We start from the raw sequence: 16957 nt of genomic DNA on the forward strand, positions 1-16957 counted from the left end.
CTTAATGTGACCCCTACACACTATTTTTGCTGAGATGTCACAAGAGAGCTTCACTTCAGTGGTCAAAGTAAGTCAAGAGAGTAACTTAACACACTGTAAAATCTTGTCAATCTCTTAATGGATTTAACTTCTTACTTTTATGCTGTAATGTAAATGTGTACTCTAGAGTGTGTCAGTACACCACAACAACTGTTGGATGAGGTTAGAGGCATTTCTGACCATTTCTAATCACACCCAGAGATGTGTGAGAATAAGTATATAAGTATATTTACAGGTCAAGCAACCTTCCTTTTGTGGAATCCTCTGCATTAATTTTGTCTTTGTTTAGCATCTTTGGTATCTTTTTTGTTTGAACACAAACTCAGCCATAAGTCTGACTTAGACCTTTGACAGTTCAATAATATATAAAGCTGCCAGTAACCTAAATTACAAGAAAAATGACATGAGCCCCTTTAAAAATGTACTTACTGATGAATAGATGAACATGAGAGTATAAAGGTAAAAAGTAATTTCTCATGGACCAGATGGAATTTTAAAGCTGGTACCTCAACACAGTGATACGAGATTAATACATGTCACAAATAAAATCAACAAACTCAGTGGATGATTATGTATATAACACTTTTAAACACAACTTATCCATCTCAGAGCGGAGTCTCATCCACTCTTGTCAATCCATAGAACACCGCTGGATATATCACTCAAACTCTTCAGTGCTGTGGAAATCTATATATGTACCTTATTGATTTGGGTGCTGTTGGGGGGAGGGGGCTCTGAAAGTCTCTGCTGATGTGATATATAACTCAAATCATATCTAAGAGGAGAGAGAATCATTTGATTGCGCCACTTGACTGAGGAAAGGGGGAAATGACAAGGACAATCGGTCCTCATCATCTCTCTCTCTCTCTTTTAATAATAGCGTTGCCACTGAATTTTGAGCACACTTATGTTGGCCTCCACAGCATGATACAATCACACTGACCTCATGTGATTTAATGCAATCAACCCTCACAGCTTGTGTGAAATTGTATTGTTCTGTTTCAGAGGAAACGGGGAATGATTCTGTGGAAATGATCCTACAGCGTCGCCACAGAATAATTCTGCAGGGAAATGATGAGGCGATGTCATTAAGCAGACAGTTGTGTATGAAAAGCTTTTGACTCCTTCAGGGATTGTGGAATGTGTTAATCATTGTGTAGAACGAGAAGGATTTGTAATAATGGAGGCTTCAAGGCAGCTACAGCAGAGGATGAAATTCAGCATTAGTTGATTTCTAGGATGCTAATTAACTGTATTTGACATGTTTATATAAAGTATACAACAAATTTTGACTGCCAAGCTGTCTGTCAAATATACATAACATCTTGTTGGTGTTGCTGGTATTATATTATAGGATTGCTAAGACAAGGTGGCTCTTTGGGTTTGACTTAATACATCCAACCACTGTTTTCTAATATTTTAAAAGTGGGCTCAAGATTGGTCCAGCAATAGACTGCACCTTTCACTGTAGATTGTATGCATGTAGGTGGTGCTGTATTTGTTGCTCTGACACAGAGAAATATTTGAACACTGGTGTTTATTTAATTCCATCACCTACCTGTGTGTAAAGGTCAGCAGTATTGTCCTTAAGATACTATCACCTGTCACTTTAGTTAGAATGCACATCTGATCTGTTGAGAGTGAAGACTCAGTCGCTTTGGTTTGAATGAGCAGATGACCAGTCACACAGTATAACTCACTCTGTCCTCTGTGTCGTGACAAAGACTGTCACATTGTGAAACATCAGTGGGAATGATGTTGAACTGGCTAGTTCTGTCTGAACTTTTTGAAAAAATTGAAATTCAACCTGACATAAACTCAGTCATACTGAAAAGAAACAAGATGAAATGATGATTGTAATAATAGTTTAACATGTATTTGAATATTTCACAATGTTCTCAAGTGGTCTAGAACTGTATTCTAACAGTTTTGGGGGTTAAAATATAGATGTTTTTTTAGTCTCTATCCATCCGGGACAATTGTCTGAATGACTGGAGTTCTGATCTAATAAAAACTCATATATTAAAGAAAAAATCAACTTTTTCCATTTTCCATTACTTTTCTTAAATTTTGGGGTTTATTGTGACATGTCAAAACATCTTCCGTGAAAAAAGTCTATGAATATACAGAAGTTACTCACATACTAAAGTTACAAATTGTGTTTGGATTAAATTAAATTCAGAATTTCCTGTGTGCCAGTTCACCATGTGTTTAACTTGCTAATGGATGGAATGGATTGCTCAGAAAAATAGTTGTATTGAACATTTCATGCATAGATTATTACTTGATGGTTCAAAATCTGTGATGAACTCACATCATCTTGAGATAACTCACCATCAAGACTAATTTTAATCATCAATGCATAATTTTAGAAATACTGGTCTTAGCTGACCTAATTTTCCTCATTAAATATGTACAGATCATGTGAGAGTTGTAAAATGAACTGTCTGTAGAAGTGGTTAAACTTACTATTCTTAACTCAAATGCACATATCAACCTCATTAAAAAAGAGTGCTTTCTAATTTGCCCAATCAAGGCTTTGTATTCATCTGTCTCTAGCCTTGTGATTTCCATATAAATTTCTCTTTTCACCCTGCTTGCTCTCTTTTATTCTCTTTCACCCTATTTCTCTCGCTTTCCTTTGATCAAGTGCGTTCTCCCTCATGTTTGCTGGGACGTCAAGCCTGACATTCTTGGCAGTGGCCATCCTTTTAAATGTTTTTTCTATTGCTCTACTGTCACAGATCACTGGCCAGAGACTGGAGTGGCAATGGAGGCTTCTACACCATGCACCACTCATACATTTCCCAGTGATGCTCATTGAAAAGGTGATTTTCTGCCTGTCTGGAACAATAAGCCAGCTTGGCATATAGAGCTCTGCTGGTATGAATGCAACAAAATTGAGCTCTTAAGACCAGGATTTCATGTGCAAGGTCTGATGAGGAAACATTCATGTCTAATTTTACTTGCATCATTGAGGGGGCTTATTACAGGATTGGTGAGTGAGCCCAAAGGATTCTGTAGAGGGAAAAACATATTTTTTATGAGAAGCATGTTAATGCTGTTGCTGGCTGAGGTGAAGCTAATCTTAACTATATTGTGTGGTAATTTTTAAATAATTATGCATCATCTTTCATAAATGTATCATGTAAAATCTTAATCTGTATAGGAAAAAGTACAGTATTTCTCAAGTGAAGTACAAGTACATAAAAATTGTTCTGAGGTGAATTACTTAGATATCAGTACATTGTTACATTACACCACTGGGCTTTTCTAGATGCTGTGTGACAATGTAGAAGTTGTATTCTGTAGTTACAAGTGCACAGAGGGAAATACAGGCAGTGGACCAAATAACATTAAACACCTGCATAATGCATTCATTACAACGCATGACATAAAATGACAGTGTCAACAAAAACTGAACATTATAAACTAAATATTATTGCATAGCTGTAATTGTAATATGTTGTACATGTATTCACAAACCTTTACAAGCCTACCAACATAATACACTTGTAAATACATTAATAAGTGTCTTCTAGGAATGCCCTTAACAGTGTGCAGACCTCTCTGTCCTGCCTAAAGGTGTCCTCTTCTCCTGCACATCTGCTCTACTCATCTGCTGTAGGTTGTCAGGCTGGACCCACTGGCTCTTTGTGTAACACTGACTCACTGCTGTAAAGAGTTGTGACAACTCATATCCTCTGTGGAAAAACTCAACCAGAATGAATTGACAGATTTTTGTGTGTTTTTATTCACAAATATTTCAGGCTAAAGTGATGCTTGAAGCACATCTGTACATCTAAGCTTTATGCAAAGATATACTGAGAAATGAAGGCATAAACGTTATCAAGTACATTTTTTTCAAGCTTTACTGAATCAAGAAGTTAATAGTTATATATCATTGATGATTTGTGGTCATAGACAGTATTGGGACTATTCATATCATGGGTAACAAAGCTTACGACAGTGTGTTACTACGACAATGAACAGCATCGCTTTACGGCAAGCATGTGTATATGGGAAGCTTGTTGTTAGCCGAAAACCCAACTGCTCGCTCTTGTTTTATATTCTAAACTCAATTAAAACGGTGACCCGTTTAAGACTTCTAACCCGGACAAATGGATGTTGGAGAGCTCCTGAACTATCAGGTAGACATTTAATCCTGCTCGCCAGTGTTAGGGAACCCTAACTTTGCTGACCTCAACTCATCTCATTCATTGGTTTGCATGTATTAGCACTGCTAGCAGTTACCCCTGAACGTTAGCGGGTAGACTGTAGCTTAGTCTCGTTATTTACTTTGGTGTGTGTTTGCGTTAGTTACTTAACCGCCGGTGAATAGCATTAGGTTTTCCTTGTGAAGCACCTGCATGACAAAAGAAGAACTTACCGTTGTCCCTTTTTACATTAGACTACGTTAGCAGTTAGCGTGCTAGCTGGAGAGGTTGCTATGTGGCTGCTGTGGATGAAGAAGGAGGCTGCGATACCAACTTTTGCTGGCTGTTGTTGCCCAAAGTTTTAGGGCTGAAGACAAACACATATGCTATTGTACACTGGGTCCGAGGGGCACTGTGTTGTCAAAGACAGTCAGTTCGAATACGTCGTCTGCCTTGTATATCAATATCCAATGAAGTTTCTCGTAACTCATACAGTTCTGTTCAGGATATTAAACACACACACGTGTCAACATACGATGAAATGCATTTTACCAGTCGTTAGTATTCATTTGCAAATTCGGCATGCAAATGGCCCTCTAAATAACACTTAATTTCAGTAAAATCTCACCATTTTACATCATTTCGAACTGTTTGTTATAGCTTGTTGTCATTTTCTCAGAGGTGGTACAGTGGTACAGTGGTACAGTGGTACAGGCAGATCAAAATGATTCATGAAAGGTGTAGAAAAGGTGTTTACTTATTGAGTTTCTGTGTTACTGTCTGCCATATTTTGTATCATTACATTTCACCATCTCTTTTCATCCTGCAGCCTGATAGAGGAGCAAAACGTCCCAGGCAGGATGATGGAGGAGCAGTGGGAGGAGAGGAGGACTCCAGAGGAGGGAAACAGCATAAAGGACTGGGTGCCAGGGAGTTGGCCAGATACCGAGACATTGCAGCAGGAGTGGGAACTGAAGGAGGGGTTGAGATGAGGGAGACTGAGGAGCTAGCTGGGGACAAGAAGAAGATCCTGGAGAAACTAATGGACCAGGATGAAGAAGAACCTGAGGTGGGGAAAATTATTATATAGTTAGTACAGAATTATTGTTTTTGCAGTGTAGTGTACACTTATAGCACTTGCTCATAGATAGCAGTTATATATATATATATATATATATATATATATATATACATTTTATTGTGTGTGTACAGTTGTTGCGATTATTGACTTTTGTTGGTATTGACCTCTTTCAAAATGGTGCAGGGGCGTGAGAGTGTTAAAGCTGAATTCAACACCCATCATCTACCCTGCCTTTTGAAAGAATAAATGGTACCTCCATACAGCATGCTTAAAGTTACAAACGTCTGAATCGATTCATTTATTTTCAGGGTAGGGTTGACATGGCTATCTTAGCTGTCTCCCAAAATATGTTAAGGTTTATCCAAAGCCAATTAGTGACCATAGGTATTGAAAATATTATAGTGTTGCAGCATAGCAATTATGGTTCTGTCACTCTTGTTTATCTGCAAACTTGTTGCACATTTGTTCAGAGAATGACCTCCTTTCAAGTGGCCTTGTGTATGTGTGTGTGTCTGTTGGTGAACGTGATAATGGTTATTAGATGTTTATATTTACACACTGTTGTCATCACAAAATAAATAAATGTTATTTATATTATATTTGGATCTATTTAATACATGTGAGCTACACAAATTGAGTGTGGCTGAAGATTAATGAGATCATGCCCTAAATTTAAACCTGAGTCTAAGCTATTAATCTGTGTTCACCCTGCTCAAGTGGCTCTTGAATCCATACCTGAAAGCACACCACAGTAAAGACAGTGGATATAGGAAAAAAAAGGTTTGAGAAACTTCTGGACCAGGAAAGTTTCCGTGTGATTGCTCGTTGTCAGTACCAGTGTCGCCATATTATGTAGTTTTCTTTTTTTTAGTTATTGTTATCCTGCTCTTATGATCCCTCACTGCAGCATTTTAAATATTCACTGTGTCAGGAGCTATTCAGAGAAAAGTGCTGCTCTGTTCTGTAATGTCAGACCATTATAATTTCCTAACCTGTCATTATCTGTCCAACACTTCACAGGCTTTTAAGCTCTCACGGGGTCAAACACTTTCCCTTTCCAGTGAAATGCACTCATATTTCCCCTGGCTGTAGAAAACATCTGGCTACACTGCTCTGCTCATATAATTGTGGTGACCTTTGTACAGGCTCAAATTAGGGTCAAAAAGATTTTGAGCTTGTAAATTTATGTTCACAAATAATTTCAAAGTTTGTAGTTGTAAATCAGCCTTTCTCAACATGTAAAATAAATCCCAGGTGGATTTGTTTATATTTGATGATACTGTAGATAAGAACTAAAAAACCTACTACACCTTTGTTCAAGTAGATTCAGGTACAAATTTCATACTTGTGTCTTCAGCATCACAGTGTGGGAATTTTGAATGCTGGGTTTTACTCAACTACTTGTTTTTGCACACAGATTTTCACAGAAACACTCATTTTTTCACATTGCCTTTGTGTAGCCTCACCACTGATATCATTTGTTCACATACATTCTTTTTCTACAAATACAAATCTTTTCCACTCATACAAATTTGAATTTAAAATGCAGATTTATTTTATAAGTTTGCAAAAGTTGTTTTACAACTACAAACTTTGGAGTTCTTTGTGAACAAAATCTTTTTGAGCCTAATTTGAGCCCATAACTCTGGTGTCTTTTTGTTGCTTTTGCAGAAGTTGCCTCAGTAAAAGGCTTTTTTTCTTTTTTCTTTCTGTCTCCTTTTTTCACCTGTTCCTCCCTTCTCTCTCCCCATGTGTGCTAATCAAACAGGCCGAGCCAGTGGATGAAAGCTCGATGAAGAAAATGATCCTGACCTTTGAGAAAAGATCATACAAAAATCAGGAACTAAGGATTAAGTTTCCGGACAATCCAGAGAAGTAAGCCCATTAGTGACAGTCCACAGTGTTTTGCTCTCAGCTGAATTTGAGAATTTCAGTAGAACTAATTTTTGTTGAACTGATATACTCTATGTTCATTAAGCTGAACTTCACATGGTCTTTCTAAAGCTTATTACATTATTTTGTTTAATAGTTTGTTTAATGCTTAAACACATTTTCAAGTGAATTTTCACTGTGACTCATTGTCACCAAAATAAAATGTCTCTTTTTCATTGGTTAAACCAGACATACTATCAATATGAGAGAGTGCAATTACAAACCTGGAGTTTCAGTTGTGTAGCTCCTCAGTTCACAACAGGACATCTGTAAAACTAATAACCAAATACCAGAACTGCACTTTGAGATTAACGGCTAATGCTGACATGCTAACATAACTTTCTTGTTTTTTAAACCAGGTTCATGGAGTCGGAGCTGGATCTGAATGACATTATCCAGGAAATGCATGTGATCGCCACAATGCCAGATCTCTATCACCTGCTGGTGGAGCTTAATGCTGTCCACTCGCTGCTGGGCCTCCTTAGTCATGAAAACACTGATATCCTTTCACTGATGGATTGATTCAGACTATCTGTCCATTTTGATCCACTCCAATCCTGTGTGTAGAATTTAAAGTTGGTCTCTTCCAGATAAGTGTGGTGATATCATATATTTTTTCTTTTTTGTTAACAAATCCCAAGATAAGAACAACACTAACAATGGATTGAGTATTGCATGTAAGTGTAATCTTATATTGCTTATTTCTCTGTGCCATAAAGCCCCACTGTTGTCCAAAACCAATTAAAAAAAAAAAACAAACATCAGTGAGCTGCACCATTGTGCTGGGGTACATGTTACTTTATTCCTTAATTTATGCTGTTAATAGAAATGGCTGGGCTGGAGACTGAGAGCCATAGACACATTGGGGGGACAAATATGGTTGGTCTTTTCATGGGATTTGTTGGCAATATAAAAAGCATATAATATTGCCAGCCCTGTGCTTTAATTATGACGGAGTTATGGAGTTATGAATGGAGGAAACGTTCAAAAGAAAATTGGTTTTGATTAAAAGAAATGCATTAAAAACGTTAAAAAGAACAATGACACAGTAACAATTACAACACAAACATCACTAAATGATTTTCTCTGTGGTCATCTTGAACACAGACTGAAAGAGGACACTAACTTAATATGCAGTTCACAGCAACTCAGCAACCCCAAGCTATTTGTCCTTAGCCTGAACTACATGTCGCCATAGCAGTGGTGGACCTGCTGCAGGAGCTGACAGATATCGACACTCTCCATGAGAGCGAGGAGGGTGCCGAGGTGCTCATAGATGCTCTGGTGAGTCCAGGATTTTATATCAGTCTTTGATGATATTGATGAAGTAGCACTTTGTGGAGTCAGTACTTCAGTTTCTGGGCTCTGGCATCTGAACCATGCAGAGAGGATTGATTCCTTTGTCTCTGTTAATGAATCAAAAGCAAGGCCTTGGTTGGCTCTCGTTGATTGAAATACATGCAGACATTTTGAATTATTGTCTAGACTACAAGCTGTTGCCATGATTCTGCTTCAGACCAGTATCTGTCTGCATCTGATACTGTATATTGATACTATATAATCATTTTTCCACTGGTAGAGATAATTACTTAATCACAGATTCTTAATGTAGAATTATGTTAAAATGAATACAAACATTTGTTTTTATTGGTGTTATTATTAAAACAAATAGTCAGTTAACTTTTGAAAAACACTAAAAATTTAAATGTGGCAGAAAAGTTCACTCTACTCTATGATTTCTCTTTTGGTTTATCAATCATTAATTCAACATGTTAACATTCTTTTTTGGCTGTATGCCAGAGTCAGTTGTTCTTGCTATTAAATTAATTAGAGATTGAAAATCAAGTCAAGTCAAGGTGAAAAAATCTGACATTTTAATGTGTAATGTCATCATAATTCTAACATCTTTCTCACACTCTTTATACCCTTCAGCTGTGTGTGTTGGCATCAGTTCTAAGTTTAAGATTTGTACTCTTTGTACTTCCCTCTCTCTGTAGATTTAGTCTTCTCCCACTCTTGCTCTCTTTCTCTTTTTGTCCCTGAGTCTGTTGTGCTGTCAATGAGCCAGGAATGATTTTTGATGCCCCATTATGTTTGCTGACATTTAGAGCAACACACACAAAGGTCAAACTACAATAATGTGCTGATATACCTATAGTGGAGGGAAGAACGGTGTGCCCCTGCTCCTTCACGGCTGTCACTGTGACACTTCATCAAAGAATCTGTTGGCTTGAATGCGCCAGGTTTTGTGCCAGGCTACATCTGGGTGGCACTCATCAGGGATACTGGTGATTGTGTCCCACCACACCTGTTGTGTCTGATGTCTCAGGGGTCTTTTAGCAGTCTGACCACATATTTTACATTTAAAGTCAGTAGTTCAGTGAGAGAGGCATTAACTAACACATAACACATCTCTTACTGGCTGGTTAGTATCTAACAGAATGAATGTCAGATACTCTTGACAGAAGAGCTGCAGTGTGTGTGTGTGTGTGAATTAGCTTGTGATGTGACAGTGAGTGAGACAGTAGTTCAGGTGGCTTTGCAACGCCCTAAAGGCATTATATAAATGCAGTTCATTTACCATGCAATGGAGCGCCCATAAACCGCTCTCTTCTTTATAACCACAGCCAATGGAAACGGTTTCAGGGCAGCAAGGGGTTGGTTGAATCCATTTGTCTCTCCTTTTTGCTGTAATGCCTCCAGCTCCACTGTCCTTGTTGCCAGAGGGCCAGGTGGTGTCCTTGATAAGATGAATCAAAATGATCCACGACTGTCTCCGGTGCTTCATAAATCTGTGTCGACCGTCCATCTTCTTTCATCTGTGACTGTACTTTTATTCAGCCAGTCGGCACCCCGCCAGCTCTGTTTGGTTATGAGTCTCCAATCTTGACTTGACTGATAACATGTGTACATGTTCAGAGAAGCTCCGACAGGAACCGCGTTTCCTCTGCCAAGACTGAGGCTTAAAAGTGAACCCTCGCTCTGTCACCCGCAGATTCTTCTGCATCTTTGTGAAATGAGTTTGCCAATTTGTCAAGTAAGGATTCAGCTGGCAGATTCCCAGCACAGGGGAAAAGGTTGAAATTTGTGAGATTTGAAAAGTTTTCTGTTAAAAATGATACTAATTTAAAAAGGTTCTGTTAAAGGTGGAAAATTAGTGAGTGTGTGTTCTCAATCACATACCCAACCACAGCAATCATACTTCTTTCAGACCATAGTCATGATGAGAAGGGGAGACATGTTTCTTGGTTGTGAAATGCCATATACATTTCATTTTAATACAAAAAAATTAAACTTTGTATGTGTGAAGCTTTGTAGTTTATTTATTTATGTATTTATTTTTAAGTAATATATTAACTTCCTTCCATAGTTGCAAACTGATAATTGATTTCAAATTCAGGAGATGAAAACAGGGTTTTATAACACCTACATAGAGGAATGACGTCTTTCATCCCTGGTGGACATGCCTCAGTCTTAATGTGTTAAAAAAGTGTCAGATCCTGACTTCATCTCTCTGTGTGTAGTTGGAGGGCCAGGTGGTGGCCTTGCTGGTGCAGAATATGGAGCGGCTGGATGAGCAGGTGAAAGAGGAGGCTGACGGCATCTACAACACACTGGGTAAGAAGATGTAGACCATGGCATTAACAATGATGTTCCAGCTAGTGTCCATGTTGAGACAAACACCGACATTAACATAATAATTTTGCCCTCAAATGGCCTAATTGATATACACTACATATGTAGTTCCACATTTGACTGAAGTTCTAATAAACTCGAACACAGTACAATTTTTTTTATTTTCAGCTCTTTGTCTTAAATGAATCTTTGTGTCATTTTTTCCGAAACTGCCATTGCTCTGTTTGTTTGCGCTCTTCATTACCAGAGCCTTTGACCAGACATAAGGTGTAGGAGACCACAGCTTTGTCAGCTGGAATGTATGGACAGATTGAAATAGTGAAAGAGAGAACAGAAACTGAATTATAGTAATTTCACTGTCACCTGTCACTGTATGCAGAATACATCTGAATCAAACAGCTGAAAACTTTGTGTACCAAATTCAAATATGCATAATGTTTTGAACAGAATCCCAGATCACTGTTGAAACTGGCCAAAGCAAGTGCCAGAAATTAAATATGGAACAGTTTTTCTTATAAACAGTGTTGCTGTCCTATTGTTCAGTGATTGAAAACCCAAGTAACATTACCAAAAGTACCTCAGTGTTTCTATATGCAGTTTCATTTTATTTTACATTCTAGATATGCTTCTTATGTTTCTCATTCATCGAAGAGTTGAATGTGAGTCACTTTTTTCATTGGTAATGTTTGATTTAGAAAAAACACACCACAGGTGCTCTCTGGCTTTTCTGTCTTTCTTGGCAATCTACCAAGAAGAGCAAGAGCACACATATGCACAGTCCTTCTAACGTCAATCCATGCATGCTTATTGACCATATGCAGTCCTCCTATTTTTTGGTCAGTTCCTTTTCCAGTTTTGTCTGTTATGTTCCTGTTGCTATAGCTGACTATAGTCTCACACAAACTACTACTGTATACATTTCTCAAAGCTCAGAACGCATGCCCACATTTGTAGGGGGTTATGTGGCCTCACAGCACCACATCTGCCACATATATCAGATTAAAAGATGATCTTTGGTGTAAAGTCATCTACTATTTTAACCAGCTAGCAACTAGTTAAACTAGCTTACTCTGTGTTGCAGTGGTAGCTTAGTGTTTCTATAGTGATGCTTAACGTAAAAATATGCTGATGCATGTTTAAAGTCAATAACATAATTTGTACTCTTCACAAACAATCACTAAATTTGCTGATTTTGCTTTGTTGGCATAGAAACTGATTTATAAAACACACTTTTTCAATGGTAACACTGTCATGATATTGTATTGTTATGCACATTATAAAAACACAAGTACTACCACAAGTTAAAGACAAAATAATGGAGTCGGAGCACTTCCTTATTGCTGAAACACAAGGTCAGTGGGACATATCAACATACGACCATACATGTGTCTCAACAGCAAAGCAAGACCTAGACTGGAATGCGCCTTCACCGGCTGCAAAGCTTTACACATTCATTCATATTCAAAACATGTGGGACAAATATCTGGTAGAAATCTGGGACAAATTTCACTACAGAGACATCTCTATGGTTCCATACTGAACATGATTAAAAAAACAGGCTTGGATAAAAATAGTATCTCACTAAAATTTGAGTATTCGGAGCAAGCATAACTGATCAACCTCGTCTTGTTTAGCTCTGAAACATGACAAGCTCTTCCAAAGGGAGGTATGCCTTTAAGGTGTGTTTGAGCCTATGTTAGAGCTTTGGGCAGTGTGGTGACAGGGAGTCCTGGTGGACTTTGGTTTGACATTACAGAAGGCGAAGACAAACTTTGTTTGTATTCTTTAAGCGGTATCACTGTGCCCCTCTGCTGCCAAGTATCCCAAACTTTTTCTGTGACAGCGAATGGAAGCTGTCAGTGTCTCATTTAAATGTTTTGCCAAAGAGGAAGCACTTATTTATTGGAAGGTTTTCTTTTGATCTTAGTGGTTGAAATCCTCAGAGTCAAGCATGCAGGTTACAGATAGTGAGAGTCATTGTTTGCAGCATAGATTTGACAGCATTAAATAGAGAGGTCTATGAGAGGGCACAGGCCGGCAGATAGTTTTGAGAAGTCATGGTCTCTGTGTTTAGCCTCACGTGAATCAGACTTTTCTGCCTCTCAGCTCTTTTTGTGTTGAATGAGTCCACTGAGATGATTTTTTTCTCTGTTGCCAGATTGAGGCCGAGTGTCAGGAGGGCTTTTTAGGTGTGTGTTTGGATCTGTGCTTGAGTGTGGGTTATATCAAGGGAGGAGTGCTTGTGCATCCTTTATTCAAGCTTGTGTGGTGTGTGTGTCTGTGTGTGCGTGTGCGTTATCAAGGGAGCTTTCCAAGCTTGAATAAGCCTTTTGTCTGCCTTGGCTGCTCTCTGCTCTGAGCCTGCTGTCCTCCAGGATGCTGTCTGTCTGCTCTGTTTGAATCACTGATAAAGGCTCTTCCTCTCTCTCTCCCTCAGCACGCTTCCTCTCAATCTTTACTTCTGTTTCTTTTTCTCAACATTTCTCTATCATCTGCAGTCCCCTCTCCAGATGTTGCTTGTTTGTATTTTTTTTGTCTTATTTCTTCTTAATCCTCTCCCAACTCCCTCTACCCTTTTTTATGCTCGTCTTTTTCCTCCCTTCTGCTTTTCCTCTCTTCTCTCCTCCCTCTTAGTTTCCCATTCCTCTCTCCTTTCATCACCACCCCACAGTGTCTTTCTCTCTCTCTCTCTGTCACCTTCTGCTGCAGTCTGCTCTGATAGAGATATCATGTGGCAGAGACAGCTTTCTAATGATAATATTAGACGGAGCTGGGACAGAATCCAGACAAACACTCTATAAAAAGATGACTGTCATATTTCACTGTTCCTCTCCTTCAAAGTTAGTTTGCATATTATCTGTACTGTATATGTTAACTTGTGACTGATCTAGGGCTTTGATATTAGTCTTTGACTGTATTAAATTGGTAGTAGGTGGAAACATTGAATTTCATAATGTCACAGAGAAAGAGAAAGTTAAATGTTTGACTGAACTGACCTGATCCACTTAATAATATCAGTACCAGTACTAATCTGGTGGTTCGGATTGGTTCATCCCCAAGTATTTCATCTCTATCATAAAATTATAGGTGTCAGCAGCAGATATGGGTGTGGAGCTGTTAGGTTCTGATGTTTTTTTTATGTTGCCTGTCTTCTTCAGCTATCATAGAAAACATGGCCGAGTTCAGACCAGGCCTGTGTGCAGAGGCAGCCCAGCAGGGACTCATGCAGTGGCTGCTCAAGAGAATCAAGGTAAGAGTGTGGTGGAGTATTAGCAGTATTGCAGTTTTTAGTCATTTAATTGAATAGTTGATTGTCAGAAAATTGATTGGCCAACTATTTTGATTCGTTAATTATATAAGACATTATTCAAGCACAAATTTCTAATAAAGGTTTGTTTATGCTTCTCAAATATGAATATTTGATATTTTCCATGTCTTAACTACAAAATTATTATTATTTTTTTTTAAGTTTTGGACTATTGTTTGGACAAAACAAGACAGTGCATGGCATCACAATGAGCTGTATGAAACTGTGATGGGCATTTTTAACACTTTTATAATGTCATATAGACCTAATGATTAATAAAGAAAATTACCTCAAGATGAATTAATTAAGAAAATAATCTTTAATTGCAGCAATGTCATTGTCTTTACTACAGAACCTTTGGTTGCACATCTACTTGCATGTAGTATAAGTTACAGGTTAAAACATGTAACCCATGTTCATTATATGTTTAACAGTATCCTGTGGAGATCACTGCAAGATTTCATTTTCATTTGATTTGTTTATTCATCAGGACAACACAATTTAGTTAGCATTTCTGTTAGCCTGCTAGTTAATTTTCAGCTGCAGTTCTTTGAAATTCTAAAATGAATGAAGATGTTCCTTGAAATTTTAGAAAACAGAAAGATCTACACTGAAAAAATGAATTGTATCACTTTCTTTCTTTGATCGATTCATGAGACCGAGTATATTTTTATGTATGATGTTATTGTAGTATAGCTATGCTTATTACTTTCTGTAACAACCACAGTTTCACTCTGTTGGTTTGTTATGAACCATGAAATGTTGCCATACGCATGCTTGGAAATGCCCTGTGTTGTTTGTTTTTTTTTTTTTTGTTGTTGTTGTTTTTTGTCCAGAGAAAGTTATTTTAGTTGACCAGTTCATCCAGACATTGAAAGATTTGAAGTTGCTGTTACTTTATATCCATCATGATGTACTGCTTATGGTTAAAAAACTGCAGGTTTTGTTGTAGAATACATGTTTTTGTAATACTACTGGACCCTGGGGAACAGAGTTTCTCAAGATGAGTGATAATTGGAATTTGGTTTCTCTCCCTCTCAGGCAAAGATGCCATTTGATGCTAACAAGCTGTACTGCAGTGAAATCCTGGCTATCCTGCTGCAAAACAATGACAGTGAGTGTGTCAGTAAATGGTTTGTGGGTTTCTCAAACATTTCTTAAAGCATGCTGTCCCCTTATTTCTTTCTGTCCTTTCTTTTCCACACTTCTTTCATTTCTCCTACTCACTGATCATTTTCTTTCTCACTTTCCTTTTCCTGCTAGTACTGTCTTTTTCTTTCTCTCTTTCTGCCTTTCCCCATCTTCTCCTTGCTTCATTTTCGTGTCCTTTCATCTCTCCATCTGTGACCTCCCCTGGCACTGTCCTTTCTGGTTGTTTCTTGTCCTTCACATCCTCTGCCCTTTTCTCCCTCCTCCTATTTGTTGTCATGTTTTCCTCTTTTTAATATCATGATACCTTTCATGTTACTTTGTCTTCTTTCCATTTTCCCTTTCTCCCACTACTCAATCTCATCTTACTTTTTTTCCTTCCCTCCTTGTCTATTTGCTGTCCTCACCACCCTCTCCCTCCCTCACTAAAACCCTGTAAAGCCTCAGATAGCTGCAGGACTATCAGGTCCTTCGACAGGTTCTCATTAATGGTACAAGCCATATTGATATTCAGTGGGAGTCGTGTCTCATTTTACTCTCATTCTTTTCCCCTTCACCAGCGCTGCCTCCTTTCATCCTCCCCGTCCTGCCCCTCCAATACAAAATAAAATCTAATAAAAAACATACTTTTGACACAACAAAGGAAATGTGCTGCCATAAATAATGTTCCATATCTTGATACCGTCAGTGTCTTGAAATAGGAGTAAGGAAAATCACAAGACTACTGTTAGGAAAATGACAATTTTGGATTTTTTGTGATGTGCTAATTTGAATGTAATTATCACTTCCTGCTGTCAAGTTTGACTAAAACACAACTCTGAAGGGTTTATATGTAAAATACTTGCTGTTGTGAACGAGAGGAGCCTTTTATCTGTACTAAATAAGACCCTGAAGATTCACCATTTTGTTCAAATCAAAGTCTGCTCTTAGTTATGAACACATCACTGTTCAAACAAAGTAACAAATGCAAAGCAAAAAATATTGCGGTAAATATTAGTGTGCTGTGTGTGCATTCCTGATATGAATTTTCTGGATTTCTGGTCTGTTGAGATTAAGACAGTTGGCTCTCACCTCCATTTGGGGTCACTAAGAAGTGAAATTGCTTGTGTAACCTTAAAAAACATTTTAATACACAGGTCTAGGTGGAATAACTAGTGAGGATACGTATTTTTCAGTGCCCTCGTTTTTCTTCATTTTCTCTCTCTGGAGGTTTCTCGTGAACAGTGTGTTTGTCCGTGTTTATGCTCATTGTTTGCCTCTGTCGCACTTCTGTTTATTGTCTTTTTGTCTTTTGCATTCCTTCATCCAGCTACTTAAAATCTTTTGCTCAGGCTGTTTTCTGTTCTCTCTCCCACACCTTAAATGTCTGTTTTTTTGGAACCATCTCAATTTAATCTCCCTGTTGTCCTGTTCCTCCATTTTTATCTCTTAGCCTTTCTCCCTGTTTGTTTCTCTCTTCCACAGATACCAGAGAGCTATTGGGAGAGATGGATGGCATTGATGTGTTACTGCAGCAACTATCAGTAAGATTTTGCTTTTACTTCCTATTTTTAGTTTGCTCTACCCTCCTTATGAACCCATTTGAGCCCCACAGGAGTAAATAACAGTAATTTCTCAGGAGCATCTCCACACCCAGGTTTTAACATAAATTCTATG

At 38.1% G+C, this 16957-nt stretch overlaps 1 protein-coding gene across 1 annotated transcript in view; it reads left to right on the plus strand.

Annotated features, from left to right (window-relative positions):
* Positions 1-4025: 4025 nt before the first annotated feature.
* Positions 4026-16957, plus strand: part of ctnnbl1 (catenin, beta like 1) — a 49510-nt gene continuing 36578 nt past the window's right edge. Inside the window, exons 1-9 of the mRNA XM_018675295.2 lie at positions 4026-4190; positions 5026-5265; positions 7046-7152; positions 7569-7708; positions 8396-8493; positions 10734-10827; positions 14004-14095; positions 15194-15266; positions 16766-16824. Of these exons, the coding sequence (XP_018530811.1) occupies positions 4161-4190; positions 5026-5265; positions 7046-7152; positions 7569-7708; positions 8396-8493; positions 10734-10827; positions 14004-14095; positions 15194-15266; positions 16766-16824 (933 nt within the window). The 5' untranslated portion in view covers positions 4026-4160. The remainder of the gene's footprint in view (positions 4191-5025; positions 5266-7045; positions 7153-7568; positions 7709-8395; positions 8494-10733; positions 10828-14003; positions 14096-15193; positions 15267-16765; positions 16825-16957) is intronic.

Source organism: Lates calcarifer, linkage group LG6, assembly GCF_001640805.2.
Source record: "Lates calcarifer isolate ASB-BC8 linkage group LG6, TLL_Latcal_v3, whole genome shotgun sequence".
Taxonomy (NCBI): domain Eukaryota; kingdom Metazoa; phylum Chordata; class Actinopteri; family Centropomidae; genus Lates; species Lates calcarifer.